The 17,266-nt window shown below is 46.8% G+C and overlaps 1 protein-coding gene across 3 annotated transcripts in view; it reads right to left on the bottom strand.

Moving 5' to 3' along the window:
* Gatb (glutamyl-tRNA amidotransferase subunit B) overlaps positions 1–17,266 on the bottom strand; it is a 71,666-nt gene that overhangs the window by 1,275 nt on the left and 53,125 nt on the right. Inside the window, exons 10-12 of one of the 3 annotated variants that reach the window (XM_052180269.1) lie at positions 12,058–12,191; positions 7,169–7,247; positions 877–1,011 (exon numbers count right to left, since the gene is read on the bottom strand). In XM_052180269.1, coding sequence (XP_052036229.1) covers positions 877–1,011; positions 7,169–7,247; positions 12,058–12,191 — 348 coding nt within the window. Of the gene's footprint in view, positions 1–876; positions 1,012–3,351; positions 3,755–7,168; positions 7,248–12,057; positions 12,192–17,266 lie in introns of those variants that run through there. The other 2 variants (XM_052180271.1, XM_052180270.1) reach the window with 2 other exon arrangements.

Here is a 17,266-nt window from a genome sequence, read left to right on the forward strand (position 1 = left end):
TTAGGATGGCGGCTGACTCAGTGAAGGCTGAGCAGGTGGGTGAAAGCCGGAAGGAGGGGCTGAGCACCATCAGCTAACCATCAGGTGCTGTGCTGGCCTCCCTTGGCAAGTGCCCTGATTGACGGTGAGTGTGCTTGAGTGCCGCAGGATGACTTGGAAAGCAAGTGTGTTCTTATCAGTCAGGGCAGACGGGACAGCAAGATGGGGACTGCTGGAAGGCTGTGCGCTCATTTTCCTCATCAAGGGCTCTTCACCGAGCCTCAGTGTCCCTGCACACTGATGGGTGGGTGTAGACTGTTCTCAAAGAGATACCAGCGATTTTTCCCCACTGAAAAATATCTCTCTAGACAATATGATTAGACCTGGGGTGGGCTGGGGGGAAGGGAGCCCTACAACTTGGCATGGTTCTTCTATCTTGTGCTATGCTAAGAACACAAAATGACTTGGTTTTCAGCCACGTTTCTGTCAAAGGATTTTCTCTATAATTTACAGATCATTTTCCTCTCTGCATTTTCCCTCCTCTCAAAAGCCATAAAACTGAAGCATTTCCAGTCCTTTCTTTCCTCCCAGCCGAAGGAGAGGTGGCCAAAAAGAATGTAAATGGCACCTCCGGGAGAGAGACAGACCCTCAAGTTACAACCTACGCTTGGACACTTGACCACACCCCTTACACTGACATCACAGACAGCAAGCACTAGCAAAGAACTTTCCTCACAGGAACACTCAGCTGTGCGTTTCATGCCAGTGGTCAATGTCTGGACATTTAACCACTGATGCATAAGTAGGGATGGACAGGGCTGGGCAGCCCTCCTGAGGAAGGGTCTGTGGACAGGTGTCAAGGCGGCCCCCACTCCTGCCCCTATTGGAGATAGTCACCACTTGGGGGTGTCCATCTATGGTGGTCTGGCAGAGCTCCTCCAGGGCCTCTCCGTCCTGCATCAGCTCCAGCTGCTGTTCTGACATGATCTGTGCTGCTGTCTTCCCCTCCCCCTTCCACAGCTCCTCAAACACCTGCAGGAGAGGAGAGAGGAGTGTGAAGACACGATGTTTCTGCCACCTCCTGTGCCTCTGTGGTGATGTGGAGGGCAGGGAAGGGCTGCTGCAGATCCAATTAGCACCCAGACGTATGGCCTGGCCCAGGGAGAAACCACCATCTCTCCCATAACCTTCCCAGAGGGCTGGGAGCACACGTCAGCAAATCAAATCTCCTCCTGGGGTGAGCTGGCTCCTCTCATGTAGAGGACAAGGACACAGGTCAGCCAGGTGTCCCCCACTTGCTGACTCAAGCCAGGCAACCTGTCCTCCTCATAGAGAGCTGGTGATGGATCGAGCTTGAGTCCAATGAACTAATTAATGGAGGTAACATTTTATAAAGGAGAGGTCACACAAGCAGCAGGAAGGAGCTACTGCATATGCAGGCCAGAGCAGCCTGCTAGGAAGCAAGGCTGAGGGAGGCAGGAAAGGGACCCCATAATGAAGATAGAAAATAGAAAACAGCTCACAGGCTCTGGCCTCCCTTTCTCCTATTGGAGAGAGCTGAGCCCAATCTGACTAAAATAATTATCTGTCAATGGTCTACTTACTTTTCTACTTAGATACTAACAGATCTCCAAAGGAGTCAAATGAGGAAAAGGCCAGCTGTGGAAGGCATTTGCTGCGGTGGTTGGTTTCCTCCCTCGGCCTGCAGCCATAGGACACAGGGGCACTCCTGTCTCCACGGTGTCACTGCGCAGCCCCTCCCTCCAGGAAAGACTGCTCTTCAGTAACCAGCACACTGTGGGTGCTTCGTGGGTACCTCTGTGTTCATGAGCGCCCCCTCCCAGTGAATCGGAGCCCAGAGAGCCTTTCAGTGTGGGTTATCTGGGCATGAGCTGCTCCAGGTAAGTCTGAGGAGCTTCTGTGCTGTCCCTCGTTTACTTTGCTTAGGGTTACAGAACTCATTCTGCAGTTATGGGGACCTGAGTTGATGCCGTCACTGGGCAGTTGGGGACAGGAGGATCCCTTTGAGCTACTAGCCGGGAGCCTAGTTAGACAGAAAAGGGGCAGGCTCACTGGGGTCCTTGCCTCACAAACTAAGGCAGAGGACAACAGAGGTATATGTGTCCGGCCCTTCCAACTACAGACATACTTGCTTATGTTAACAAAAAAGCTAATGTTTATCAGCTCTATTTATCATAACCTGGTGAAGTTAACCCCTATCCTTCAGGGTCATCTGCACAAACCCCTGAAAAGTTTCTAGTTCAGAATGGATAATCTTCAGAGCTCAACTCAGAGCAGCCTTCAGGTAATTCCCGCCACAGCTTGTCACAGAGAACCTGCAGGGCAGAGACTTCCAGGTCAGGAGGCAGAGCTGTTTGGAAACAGAGGCACCCCTCCTGGCTCCTCACAACCCAGCCTGGGGTCACGGGTCACTCCTGAGCCAGGGAACCACTTCTCAGGCTGACAAATGAGTCTCGCCTTGCTTGGGTCCTAAGGGTCAAATACTGGTGGGCGCTGGGGCCACATGACCTGGACGGAACGCAGGGCTCTCTGGCGCAGGCGCTTCTAGTTTCAGGGCTGCAGTTCTAGAGGACTGGCAGCACATTCACATCATTCAGTGATGTGGAGCATAGTGACACAGGCACAAGCCAGGAGCCACACACAGGCCGGTGACAGCCTGTGTCCCTGGGAACTGAATCTACACTCTTCCCTCACTGTTGCCCAACGAAACAAGAAACACACAGGTCCCTCACCTGCTGTTGCTCAGCCTGGGCTTCTGAGTCAGGATAGGGAAGACCTGGATAGTCTGTTCAAGGGCAATGTCAGGGAAGGAGCCATGTCCCTACAGGGAAGGGACACCCCTCTTGTCAAAGGCAACTATTGCAAGAGGCTGTTCCTGTAGGAAGGGACAGACCCAGCACAGTCCTGATGGGGCAGGGCGGGATGAGGTGTGCAGAGAATGGGAGCACCTAGGAGACTTCAGTCACGTGACACAGTGTCAGTGCACGGCCCATTTAACACTCCTATGTTTCAAGAGCTTCTGATGTTTTCTCTGAGACTCACTCCCAGAGCACACAGAGGAAGCTGATTTAAGTGGCACCAGGACTGTGTCAGATGTGGCTTTCCTTTTGGCAGACCCCCACGGCCTCATCCCACTGAAGACTTAAGTGGACAATGCTCAGGAGACATGGGACCATCCACCACCGGGCATCATTTCCCCTGAGCTGCTTGGCCAGCAGTTGGGACTAAATGCAGGTTAGCTGTGAAGCTGATAGGTCTGGAGCCTGATGTGACCCAATTGGCCTTGTTCTTATGAGGAGAGGTGACAGGACTGCCACCTGCCACTTCAATACACAGACCTGGCTCCTGAAAGAGGACCACAGGGTGCTTTTGTCTACAGAGGCCAGGAGGCTGTGCATCATGGCACACAATCTTCAGGTTTCTATTTCTGAGAACTAGAGCTGCTTCATGGCGGACACCTCTTACCGCCCTGGCCCCAGGGTACTGAGGAACTAAGGCCATAAGCCTCAAAGGCCCCATTGGGACACCCAAGAGGACGAGGCAGTGACAGGGGAAAAGGACAGAACTAATTGGCAACAATGTCAGCAAGAGACAGGTAGAGAGAGGGATTAGTAACAAAGTGTAACAGAGGAGGGAGTCTTTGGGACTCAGTACATTCTTGGGACAGGATGAAGCGCTGGGCAGATCTTTTATCAGCAGTCAGCCATGCATCCATCTCCTGGTCATCTAATCATATGTGCCATGTCTTCCGGCCCTGTCAGAGGCAATGCCAGACATAAACAGGAGTTGTGTTTTTTTGCCACACACTTTCTAAAAACTAAGGTATTGTTGGACTCCTCTGTTAATGCATTAAAATTAATTACAATACATATTTCTATTTAAGATTATAAAAATAAGATGCAAAAAGTCCTTTAACCTAATTAGTAATTAGAGAAACCCATCTCTGTCTAGTGAGACACTACCTCACATTCAGGAGCATAATGTAATAAAAATCACTTGTAGTGGCGATGCCGATAATGCTTGCACTGAGGAGGCAGAGTCAGGGGGATCTCTGTAAGTCTGAGGAGAGTATGGTGTACACAGTGAGAAATCACAGGAGAACCCGCTGCTGGCACTTAACTAAACCAGTGTAATTCCTAACTGCATTCTAAATATATATTCCCTCAGATAAGGGCAGCTTTCAACCTCATCAAAGAAGCGTCTCTTTGGAGTAGACAGAAACCACTACAGAAAACACAGGCGATCGAGATAAAGCACAACTGATTTGGGGATGTCCAGCCCCTACTGACATATTGACAACACTACTCCACACCCAGGGCTCAGGGAACACTGCCAGATCAAAAAGGGTAGCAAAACCGGATCTCCTGGAAATGACAGGGACTCTTCACCTATAAAACTCTACCAGTATGGCCGCAGGAAGAAGATCTTAGCAGTTATGACATCCGAGACATACTACTGTGGAAGGCGGAAATCGCACAGGTGCCCACACTAGACAGAAGCCACAGGCAACTAAAGACTGCAGAGAGGGGATTAGCTGTCCGCAGGAATGAGCCCCTGACTGGTTATCCAGTATCACGTATCCCTGAGAGCATAAACAGTCTGTGTGATTGGCAGGTCTGAGGTGGGAAGCAAACAAAGATGAAGAGGAAAAATAAAGAATGTTCATTTGCAAGAAAATCAACAGAATGGAAGGCACAAATCTACAGTTTTTAGTAGTCCACACATTCAACAACACTGAATACGAGGGAGCTAAATTCTCCAATCAAACTCTACAGACTGAGCCAGGTGTGACATGTATCATTAATTCCAGCACTCAGGAAGCAGAGGCAGGCAGATCTCTGTGAGTTCGAGGACAGCCAGATCTACAGCCTGAGTTCCAGGCTTGGACAGCCAAGGATAAACAGGGAAACCCTGTCTTAAAAAACAGACAAACAAACAATACAGATTGCTTGAATAAAATTAAAAAAACCTAATACCCAACAAAATGCTGATAACATGAAACTCACTTCACAAATGAAGATCAGGCAAACATAAACAAAAGGATGAAAAATGGTATCTCTCAAGCAAATAAACAAACATCTTAAGATGGGGTGGGATATGTCATAACATAATCATTAAGGAATCATTACATCAAAAAAAATCAATCAGTATGTACTCAATGTTGTAACACCCAACTACAGAAAGAAAAACACAAAAACCAAAAAGTCATGTGGGTGGCACAGCTGTAAATCCCAGCTCCCTAAGGCTGAGGCAGCAGGATAACAAGCTTTCTGTTGACATCCAGAGCCACACAGAAAGACCATCTCAGAAAACAGAGAAAACAACCACGGGAAAGGGGACATTCCCACTGTTACCATAGGCATGCAAATGGTTAGAGATTATTCTGAAAATTGGCCTATTAACATTGAAAAATACTTGGTAGTAAGTAAAAGAATTAACAAACTATATATGTGATGATAATTAAGCCACAGCATTGCCTCTTCTGTCTGGCTGCCTCTGGCCACACCTCCCTCCTTTGCTATCCCTTGAACATATACATGAGTAGTGTCCCTGAATGATGTCTGTCCAATAGCAATGACAATGATTTTTCAGGTTAGTGTTTGAGGACCTATATTTAATGTATTACTGAAGGCGTCTGTCTGTCTATCTGTTGGCTGCAAACAGGGTCTTCTTAGCCCAGCCTGGCTTTGAACTATGTAGTTCCGGCTGACTTGGAACTCTGGATCACTCTGCCTTAGTCTGAGTACTGGCATTACAGGCTTGTGTCACCATAAATGGCTATCAAATCCTTTATAATCAATAAACACAATATTCATTATTTCTGTTCAGAAAGAGCAATGATTTTCTTACAAACAGAAAGCTAAGCATAGAAACACAAGACAAACTCCCTGAGGCCCTGATCCTTAGGGAGATTCCCCCAGCAGCACACATTAAACACTCTGCGGATCAGGTTTTCATTTTCATTACATGGCCACACAGAAGCCAGGATTCACCCTGCTCCTTTAGACAAGCTGGAAGTTGATAAAATCAAACATGTCTCTGTGCGGCTGAGGCCGGCTGTCAGCACCTTTCAGCCTTTCTGTTTCCCTGCACTGGAACTATCTTGTTTGGTGCAGTCGGGTTATTTTTTTGTGGGGCAGGGTGGGTAGGAAGGACGAGAGGAAGGCTTTTGCTTCTTTCATTTCAAATGCCACGATTCATCTGCTTTTACATGTATATATAGTTTTTCTGCCCTTGAGTCATCTACTCTTTCCATAAGTGCTGAGCACTGTCATAGACATTTGTAATCCTCTGACATCTACACAAGCCAAAGCCCTTCCTAAGTGCTGGGTTCCTGTAGCTGACAGCCTCACACGAGGCAGCTCACAGAACTTCTCCAGTCTCTGTCTCCAGCTTCACAGTAGAGAGCTTGGAGTATGCTCAGTGGTATCTCATAATTAACCAAAAGCAGCCGCTTCCCCAAAGCCTCACTTTGTAACCTGCCACTGCTGTCGGAGTGTATAAATATTAAATGCAAAAGGCACCATTAAAATAACATTAGGGTTTTGGCTGAAGCGCTGACAGCTGTGCAGTCTCTGAAGTTAGGATGAGGCGGCCGCTAGGTGTTCTCGATCTTCCTGGGCACTCATCTGTAGTTTCTGAATTCCAGGGCTCTCTCACCTACTTAGCCTTGTTAGTGGGATGGTTAGGGAGGTAGCCGCTGTGTGCGATGCTCCTTTTCCTGCATCCCCACACCTAGATGTGCATGTAAAATGTATCATCTCTGAAGTATGCAGGCTTCCTGTATGCAGGCCTCCTGACTGAGGACAGGTCTGCGACAGAAACAAAGGTAGACAGGAGAGGAGGAGCAGGACCAGGGGCCAATCTGTGGCTGCCTGGCCAGGACATGAGGGAAGCTACATCGTCAGCAACATTCAGGTGAGACACTTAGGGCAAAGCCAGACAATAGTTCTCTCAATAAGCTAAAACCAGAAGCAAAATCTCCATGCTGAACCCCGGTGCAGCTATCGTTGACTTTCGGCCTTTGCCAAATGAAATCCTCCAGCACTCAAACGCATGGACACTTAACACTTTGGTCATGAAGTGCACTCAGTGACACCATTTGGTTTTTACAGGAAATGTAAACTGGGAGTGTGGAGCAATAGGAACCTCTGGGATGTGCACATACCTGCTTAGCTGCTGATGAAGAAATTGCTTTCCTGTCCAGCAGGTCGAGGAGCTCAGCGAGTGCAGAGGGTGTGACAGGACTAGCAGCCCCCAGAAAAGAAAGAGAAAGTCAGCACCTTACATCACTGCGATGTCCACTGGCCGCCAGAGTCTACACTCTCCCTCCTGCAAGCTTAAATAATCAGCTAAGCCCAAGGACAAAAATAATAGACTAACAGGACCTTATTATTTTTTTTTATTTTAGGATAATGAGTTTTTATACTGGTGTGATTTTAAAAATTCTTTGTTTTGCCACCCAACAATAACAGCTGTTTGGCAGCAGTTACAGCAATAAACAACTGCTCAGTGCAATTAGTTCAAAGAAGGAGGTGACTGCAAAATTCATGAACGACAAAGAAAAAGGGGAAAATAAAATCCAGTAATTAAATATTTTTGACTAAAAGATCAGCCTAAAAATTACTTCAAATAAAACAGTCAACAAAACCACCTTCCTGAATGTTTTTATACAAATTCCTTTTCATTGTATGCGATTTTTCCATAAGGGAACACCAATGCCCACCAGACTTCCCCCTGTCCCTCGCAGGCCTCCGATATGCATTGTCCTTGTGCATCTGCAGACTCATCGCCGCTTTCTGGACATGGATGGCCTAGAGACTCTCAACTCTACAGGCTGACACTGCTACAGGTGGCAACACCACTACAGGTGTACTGACTAAAAGAAGAGAGGCGCGCGGTGTGGTCAGACAGCTGAGAAGAGAGTCATGGAGTCACCTTGACAAACCTGGTCTAGATACTTCTAAATCTACACAGTGACCAGGGTAATGAAACAGCTATCTGACGTCATTGGGGGACTAGTTAGAATAGATACCCTTTATAAACCCTTTATAAATAGCACAGAAGTGTGTCAGTGTAAAAGGACCCCGAAACACTTAATAAAATTGAAAACACCTTCTGTAGAAGTCTTAGTTCCTGTCATTCACTATTCAGCTCTTTATGTGGCGTAGAGAGGGACAGAGAAAGAATATAAGATCACCTAAGAATGTACTTTGTCTCATAGAAATCATCACATGACCTTAACTGATTCGTTTGGTTATAAATGTCTTTAACCAGATTTCTTGACTGACCTAATGGCAGATGAGATTTCTTAGTCACATTTTTGTTCTCACAATGCATGATACAGAACAGGCCAATAATTCCTGTGTCTCAGGACTTCTCACAAACTCAGACAACCAGAACACTATGCACATGGCTGGCACCTTGGTACCTGAGGGTCTGGTAGCCAGAACACACTATCCCATGGATACTAAAGTCTGTGGATTCTCATAGCCTTTGTATACAGCTACATAATTTTCATCTAGAACATATGCACACCCTTCTCTATGCTTGAAATAATTTCTTGATTGCCTACCTAATATGGTATGGATGATATATAAAGACTTGTTACATTGTGATGTTTAGGAAATACAAATTTAAAAGGAATCTGCACATGTTCATTATGGATGTAATTTTTCAAAGATATTTTCAATCTGCAGTTGGTTGAACCCCAGATATGGAAGGCTGACTGCAAATTGCAGTTATGCCAGGGCTACACTTGTGAGCCCATGACAAAGATCAGTACCTGTCACACTGATCCTGAGAGACACCCCTCATCAGTTAAATAAATAAACCTTCAGAATTCGGGCTCCCTGGTGGCAGCAGCACAGCCTACTAATTTGCTGCTGTCAGATAATCTTGGTAGTCTGGACAGCTAATGTGTCTCCATGAAAGAAAAACCTGACACGTCAAGGTAAGCTTCCCATGGCCCTCCCATCATTCCCGAGGGCAGGGTACCCAGGAAGGAGCAGAGTAGGGCCTTCGAGTCAGCCAGTTTCATTCAGTCCCTTCCAGCTCCAGCTCGGATCCCAACAGCAGATACAGAGACTATTCCCCATGGAATGGTGGCCCTTCTCAAGCCTACATTATCCTAACCACCACAGCTCCCTTCTCTGCTGCTAAAACAGAACTCAAAAAGGCCTCTGGGAAAAGATGCAGAGGCCAGGGCCTCCAGGGCCCTGGGCTGTTCACTGATCCATTGTTCTCCTATTTCCTGGGCCCCACCTGGTACCCTACGCCTAACAACTCTTCTCAGGCATGCCCTTAGCTGAGAGATAAGTGCTTTCTGGACTCTCCTCCCTTCCTACTGCATCTACTCACTCCTGCATGCCCTGCACCCATCACCTTCCCCAATCTTCCTGGGTGCTTGGCCCCCTTCTCCTGACACTTTCATTTTGCCCCTAATGGGAAACATTTTCAACGGATCCTGCAGCTACTTGCCCTGACTGGCTTAGTACCTTTTGCAAGTAAGTAAATCTCCATTTAATTGTTACTTACTGGCTATCTGGGAGGACATGTCACTGGGATTATATCCTATCCACTGAAGACACTTTTCTCTGAAAGACCACACCCTCACTTCCCAATGGCTCCCACACTGCCTCGACAGCCACAGTACTTCAGTGTAGACTGCAGAGTTTCTGAAGGGCAAAGTTACATATGGGGGAAATGGATGAGAGACAGAAAAAAACAAAGGATGCTGAATCTCCACTCGGAGTCCTTGTGCTGGTCTGTGAATTGGAGGTTTCCTGAGCAGCCATCTGTCTGTCTGTCTGTCTGTCTGTCTGTCTCCCTCTCCCTTGCAGATCAGACTTGAGCTCTCAGCTACTGCTCTGGCACCATGCCTACTGCCATGCTCCCCACCGTGACGATCATGGACTCACCCTCTGAAAGTGTAGGCAAGCCTCAATTAAATGCTTTCTTTTCTAAGTTGCCTTGGCCATGGTGTCTATTCACGGCAATAAAGAGTGACTAAGACATAGGTACATATGTACATGTGTGCATGTACTAGCCAGAGGTCCATGTTAGGTCTCTCCCTCCAAAGCACTACAGCTTATTTTAAGACAAAGTCTCACTGGGATACAGGGTTCAGTGATTGGCTAGACTATGGGGCTCAGAGATCCTGCTATTTCTCCTTCCTCATCTCTGGATTACAGCCATAGCCACTGAAGCCAGCTTCTTTTACATGGCTGCTGAGGAGCTGAACTCATGTCCCCATGTTTGTACCACATGAGCTATCTCCCCAGCCCCTCACTCTTTTCTTTAGCCATGTATCTCTTCTTTGAGTTCTGGGATCCCTGGAAGTCCTTCTACTCCTCTGCATTTTGTCTATCTCCTCTTTGTCCTGCTTCTGAGAGAGGCATAGGAGCCACCCTGTCACCTCAGGTGAGTATCTTTCCAAGGACTCGTCACTATATTCACAGGCTACCACATGCACAATTGATTCCACAGCACCATGTGACTCCATGAGTGTCCTGGGTCAGGAACAACTTTACCCTGTGAATGCCTTACTAACCCAGCTTGTCCTCAGCTAGTCAGGTGCTGTCTCTTCCTCTCTGACCTCCACTTTACTGCTTCACTCTTGTGATTAGCTTCTCTACAGATGTGCCTGTCCCTGTCCTGTGGGCGGTTCTTCCGCGGTTACTACAAGGCTGAGTCCTAACAAGTGTGCAGATGGGGCACATGGGAACTCTCAATGGACACCGCTCGGCATTCTGGTCAGCTGTGGGTCCATGTGCCGTGACTGCTGCACACCCACCCAATGGTGCCTTGTCTTACCTTTAGCTCAGCTCAGAGCATGCTTCCCAGACCCTGTCTTCACTCTTCTTTCAGCTCCTACCAGACCTCAAAAGAACCATTATCTCACCTTGGTGCCCAAGTGAGACACAGAGAAGGCCAGCGTGTGTGAGAGAACACGTCCTTTCTTGGAATGTCTCATTTTAGCAAGGCCACGGTCATCTAGGCACAGGCCTGTCAAGGGCACTGCTCATCTGCAGTCTCTCTACTGAGATGCTTCCTACTGGCCAAGCTGGCTACTCTCTTACTTTGCCAAGGGCTGAGTTGTAGCTACACTGACAATATACACGCTGAAGCTATAAAGCATGTGATGTGATGGAATGTAGAGGAAGAATCTTCACTGAGTGACTGCGGTTGGATGAAGTCATGAGGGTGAACTCCATGATGGGATTAGAAACCTTCTAAGAAGATACCAGAAAATGTTCTCTCTCCCCAGCATCCCACCATGTGATGATATGGCAAGCTGATAGCCATCTGAGGAACAGCAAGTAGTAGGTCAGCCAGCACCCTGACTGCTGTTCTTCTCAGCCTATAAAACTGTGGGAAATAAGGAACTCCTTCAGGATACTTTGTTTTCAGTACCCAAGCTATTAACATACACCATAACCTTCCAGTATGAAACTGGAGTGGGCCTGTGATCCGATGAGATCTGAAAATCTCCAGATAGCACTGCTCATCTCCATCCTGTGACCTGCCCACCTCAGCGCACTGGGCCTTTGGGTTTCTGGAGCGCATGTGGCTGGCTGCTAGTCCATGGAACTTCCCGATGTTTGTAGCCCACAGCTCCATTTACTCAGCAACCCCTAAGTTCTTTAGGTCTTGGGCCTTAGACTAAGGAAAGTCTACGGTGATTTCCCTGGTTCCCACGTGGACCCCAGCTCTGTGCTTTAGTGTTGTGTGCACGCCTCTAGCATACAGGATCAGACGGAGAAGAGGAGCTGTCTTACAGGTCTGTAAAAGGCACAAGTGAGCCAACTCCTTGTCTTACTGAACCCTGGCACAGTGTGTAGACACACTGTACTATCAGGGATCTGAGCACAGTGGATTTCCAGATGGGCTGGACTCTATTTTTAGAATGTGGAACTCAAAGGGGATGTTTGTTGTCTTGTTAGGGGACCCTGAGGGAGAACGGGCAGAGAAAAAAATTTACCCTGTCCTATTTCAATTGCCTCTGCACACAGAGTTCATGATACAGAAAGAAAGAAATCCCCAGAACTCACTCACCTCTCACTGACTGCAAGATTCTGTTGCTTTAAATAGCACAGAAAAATGTTCAGGACCCAGTTAGTCACCTTTTTTGGCTGTGCCCTAGTTTCTTTTATCACATTCTGGAAGAACTCCAGTAGGCCAACTTCATTCTGTTAAAAAACAAAAAGTATATGTGTAAGTGTGTGTTTGTATGTGCGTGTGTGTGCATATGTTCGTATCTTACACACACATCTCCTCCCTAAGCTGAAAGATGGCATTCGGAAGGCAGTTGGGACCCACTACCGTCTGCCTCCACCAGACATCTACTCTTCCTTCTGAGACACTGAGCTGTCACCTCAGCAGGCTTTATGTTTGTTTCAGCAAACATAAAGATCCTTCTAGTGCCACTCAGAACCCATACAAGCCTATTTTAAAGGGAATATACATATATTTCAGAGTGCCTACCTTCATGGATGGGATGATAGTGAAATTTACCATCTTCCCACACTCGCATGTCACTCGGGCCCTGCCAGCTAAAGCCCTGGGTGGTGAAGTAGACTTGCATAGCTTGACTTTGATGCCCTTTCTCTCTTCGATCCTGTCCCCTCCTGGTGACAACTGGCCGAGGAGGTAACAGATGGAGCATAGCCACCTGTCGTCTTCACGTGGTCCTGAGAGATAGGCAATGGTGCTAGACTGTTCCAAACCAAGCAAGGAGATGGATATGCATGACCCAGTGAAACTAGCTCCACAGTGGGTGGAGGAAGTCTGACTTCTGAGCTAGGTTTGGAGTGGTGGCCTCGCCTCTTCTCATGCTCCACAAGATATTCACCTGTTTGGTCCAACGAGTAGACTTTTCTCCAGGCTTTCTGGCTTGCCCCACTCTGGACTGCAGCATGAGTTAGGGCATTGTCCTCATGCTCAGTCTGGTAAGTACAGACATATAAGTTCTAGCCACAGAAGACTCTTAGTAAGAGCCAGTGGATGGCATTAGGGTCTCGTGTCACCATGTGCCCACTATAAATCACATGTGAATGCTCATCCTCTGCTGTACCAAGCTTACCTTCAAGTACTAGGGATTGCCACAATTATGAATGAGAGCAGCCAAGACACGCTTCAAGTTGTATACTGTAGCTACTCCTCAACTCAGAGTGACTGAACTAGCCCTAATACTTCTGTAAGAAAAATAAAAACATGCCCTATTTGTAGTAGAGATTTAAACTTCCAAATGCAGATAGTATGTTTAAAAGGTTTACTTTAAGTTATGTGTGTGTGTGTGTGTGTGTGTGTGTACACACACATATGTGCATGGGGGTACTATGTACATGTAAGTGCAGGTGTCCAGGGAGGCCAGAGGCAATATATTCCCTGGAGCTGGATGTATGCATGGCTGTTCCAATGTAGGTTGTGGGCAGTGACCTCAGGTCTTCTGCAAGAGTAGAATGCACTTTCAACCATTGAACATCTCTCTAGTCTTCAGATGCACACTTTTAGGCAGCATATTTTCCTTACCCACTGAAATTCAAATTATCCAGTGTTATTCTTGAAATATTCTTATGTTCACTCTTCAGCTAAACTTACAACCCTTTCCCCTTAGAATTCTTCATTAAGCAAATGAACATTCTAGAAAAACAAGATAACTAAAAAGTGAGACATACTAACAAAAGTGCACTCAAACTCTAGCTACTATTGAAGTTTTACTATTTACATCCACGCACAGCTGCTACAATAGACATTCTACAATAAAAAGCATCTACATGGCCTTCAACCGATGACTTCTCTGGTGACAAGCCTACTGAGTAATCCCACAATCATTGCTTGCATCTCCTTTTGAGCCACCACTATTATTCTGCTCATGCTAAACCAGGGCAAAGCCACCTCAGCAGCCCAAACTTGACTAGAGATAAAGGCAATCCAGGTAACTTGAAGATGTGTTGCTTAACTTCTGGAAAGTCTTCAAACTTCTCCACTGGTTCATGAGTCACTGGGGAGGGAAGAAAGGGCTATGTGGCTCACGCGGGCTGGCAGAAGCCTTCCTATTCTCACTCAAACAGGCTGGCCCACTGGTAGGATGAGCTGTCAAGAGAAGACCTTGCTGCTTTGCAAGGAAAGTTTTCCCAAATCCACCTAGAAAAACTGCACTAAAGCTTGACAGCTTGGCTGAGTGGCTGGGACGTGATAGATATCTTCTCCTTTACCCTTGGGTGGTTTTATTATTGGATGGATAACCCTTCGAAGCAGATTTCTGTTTGTCTTCTCATGCCGGTGCTGTGATGAAGCCTCTCTGAGCTGGAACTCTACTTCACTGGGGGATACAGAGCTTCAGTGCACAATTTAAAGACGATGTGAAGCTAGCGATGGCAACAGAGTGAGCTACAGGGAGTGAGGCTGCAAGAGGCTGAGGCTGCTGCAGCTGCCACTGCCTAAAAAATGACTGATCAATTAGAGCTGCACAGGGACTGCCTGCTCTGCTCTTTAGTGCAGGAGTCCACTTTCTAAGGAAAGCGCGCGCGTGCGTGCGCACACACACACACACACACACCCCTGCTGCTTTTTACAGTTTTCTTAGATCCATGAGATTGGCAAACAGTAATAAGCTTGGAACAGATCTCTGAAGTCTCTGATGAATATAGCAGTTCAGCCATCTGGTTTTGTGAGGAAAACGATGGACTGGTAATTCTCTTAAATAAAAATCCTATTGAGAGTGGTGCAGCAAGGCCACTGCATTAGGCCTTTAATATCTTCCCCCAAACAACAGGCCCTGGTCTATCCAAAACTCAGCCACAAAGCAAGTCAAGCCTCCTGGCTGATATGACTGCACGTGTAGCTTCAGAGATGTCTGAAGCAGCAAGAACCACAGATCCTGTCCTATGCATGCTACCAGGCAACCTTCAACTGCAAAGCATCTTTCTCCCTTTTAAATCTCATTTCTCAAAGCATTCAATTATACACAGAGCCGACATTTGGTCAGCTGCTTAGACACTAAATATGAACCCTCAATTACTAATGGACTGGCCAACTAACCAGTGCTGCTGAGAGGCAAAATGGAGGAGTAACCTTGCCCATACTGTTTGCTCTGGGAGAAGCATCAGTTTACCCTACAACAAGCTCTGGAAACAATATGCCCATACACTGTTTCTTGTATACCTTTAGATATGATGAAATGTTGGAAGACTATCCAGATAAAACAGGAGGAGGGCAGATTCCTCAGCTTTATGTCTTGTTCTAAGTCACACAAGCTGTGATCCTGATTCTGGCCTGAGATGGGGCGGGGCTGCATTTATTGGTAGAAAGAGACCTGATATAGACAGCTGCCCAGTGGTACTCAGGAAAAAAGCCCAGGAGACACTAGCTGAGCAACAGCTGCTTACGTGACAGGGAGTGCCCTTGGCTACCTTTGGGGATCTTGGATTCGCAATTCAAGGCTGGTCAAGGGCTCTCAAGAGTACTTACTAAATATGGTATCTGTGCTGCAGTTCATCACGATCAGATTCCAAGACCAGCAGAGATGTCTGAAAGGTCAGAGACTGCTAAACCCTACAGATTTCCACACATATGCATACCCATGATGCTTAATTTATAAATTAGACACAGTAAAAGACTAACAACAACAAAATAGAAAAAACATAATAGAAGTTTTATTTAACTTATAAATTGCTTTATTTCTGGAATTTCCCATTTGCTATGTTTGGACCACAGCTGACTATAACTCAAACCTTGAGAATATAGATTAGGCAAGATACAACTACTGTACCTGTTTGACATAGACAACAGCAGTAGGTCCTGTGGGCAGCTGTATACAGTTGCCACTTCTAATGACAATAATGCAGGCACCCTCAGGTTCATATTTCTGGTTAACTTAGTCCTGTGAGGCTGTGATCAGGGCTTCTGCAGGTGAGGGCACTGAGGCACTCTAGAGGTTACCCAGCCAGAGAGCAGCAGAGCTCTGCAGCTGAGCTCCACCTCTGGGACATTGTCTGTGAGGAAGTGAGCACGTCTGCTGCCTTTCTGGGGACTGAAAATGAGGCACAGAACAGATGTTCCCATTACTTCTATTATTTTGTGTCTGCCAGCTGTTCACAAGTTCCTGACATATTAAAGATATCACAGATTACCCCAATCGTTACCTTAGAAACTAGAAGAAAGTAGCAAGTTTACTATCTGCCTTTTCTAAGGTATTACCAGGCCATGTGGCATGACACACATCTATCCTCAGGTCAGGAAAGAAGTCAGTGGCACACCCACCATCCATGCTACCCTGGTCTCCAGAGGACAATGGGTGGCCAGAAATCCCATGTGCTGCTCTTCAGCAAAACCTCTTCCCCTCAATTAGAGAAATGATGTGTTCATGAAGGCCCTAATGCTGCACTGTTTTTAGGTTCTTCCAGGTAAGATGAGACAACCTCATTCTCTTCCATTAGTGTATCTATTAATTAATAATACTCAATTATTGCGCAGTACTGCTGGTAAGGCAGGTGGTGGGTTTATACCTCTTTATCCGATGTGATGCGATGACTACCCAGAAGGCCCCACACCCACTGTATATGAGCAGAAATGGTTTCTTCAACTTTGAGGATCTAACAGGTCACTATGAGGCACTTTGTGGAGTTCAAAGTAGATTTTGGGCTCCTGGTGACAAGGGTGTGAGGAGCACAGCTCTGAACATCTGTGTAGATGTTTATGGGGCACATCACCTATATATTCACAGAGACTGTGCTGTGCCTTCATTATACCAGGGCTCTGGTCATTCTTATAGAGTGAGAAAAACAAAACTCAAATCCAACAACTTCGTAAAGCACGTCCTTGAGAATAAGACAAAATGCTGGAGTCCAGGCTGGAGATGAAGTAAAACAGGCTATATTAGCAATGCTTTTAGACCAGAAAGTAGAAATTGTATAGCAAAAATATTGGAATGTTCAGTCCATTCCAGTAGGTACCTCAGGTCTATGATGTGAGCATGCTTGTCTCTGGGGTGACAATCTTTGGTAAAAGCCCTGTGAGTGGGAAAACAAGTGACCTGGCAGTGTGAGGCCAGTCTAGGACCTAGGCCTCGCCTGAGAAGACAGAAGAAAGCCAGCGAACCCTGAACCACTGCTCGGTGAATTCACAGGGTCCATGGAAGCACCAAGCCAGCGCCATGAGCCCTGGGCAGGCTCTTCAGACCTTCACCTTGGCCTCCTACTCTTCACACGTTGTGTAGTTCCACCTAGCTAAAGCTTGCACACCCAACACAGGCAGTCAGAGC

The sequence above is a fragment of the Apodemus sylvaticus genome, chromosome 4 (assembly GCF_947179515.1).
Source record: "Apodemus sylvaticus chromosome 4, mApoSyl1.1, whole genome shotgun sequence".
Lineage (NCBI taxonomy): Eukaryota > Metazoa > Chordata > Mammalia > Rodentia > Muridae > Apodemus > Apodemus sylvaticus.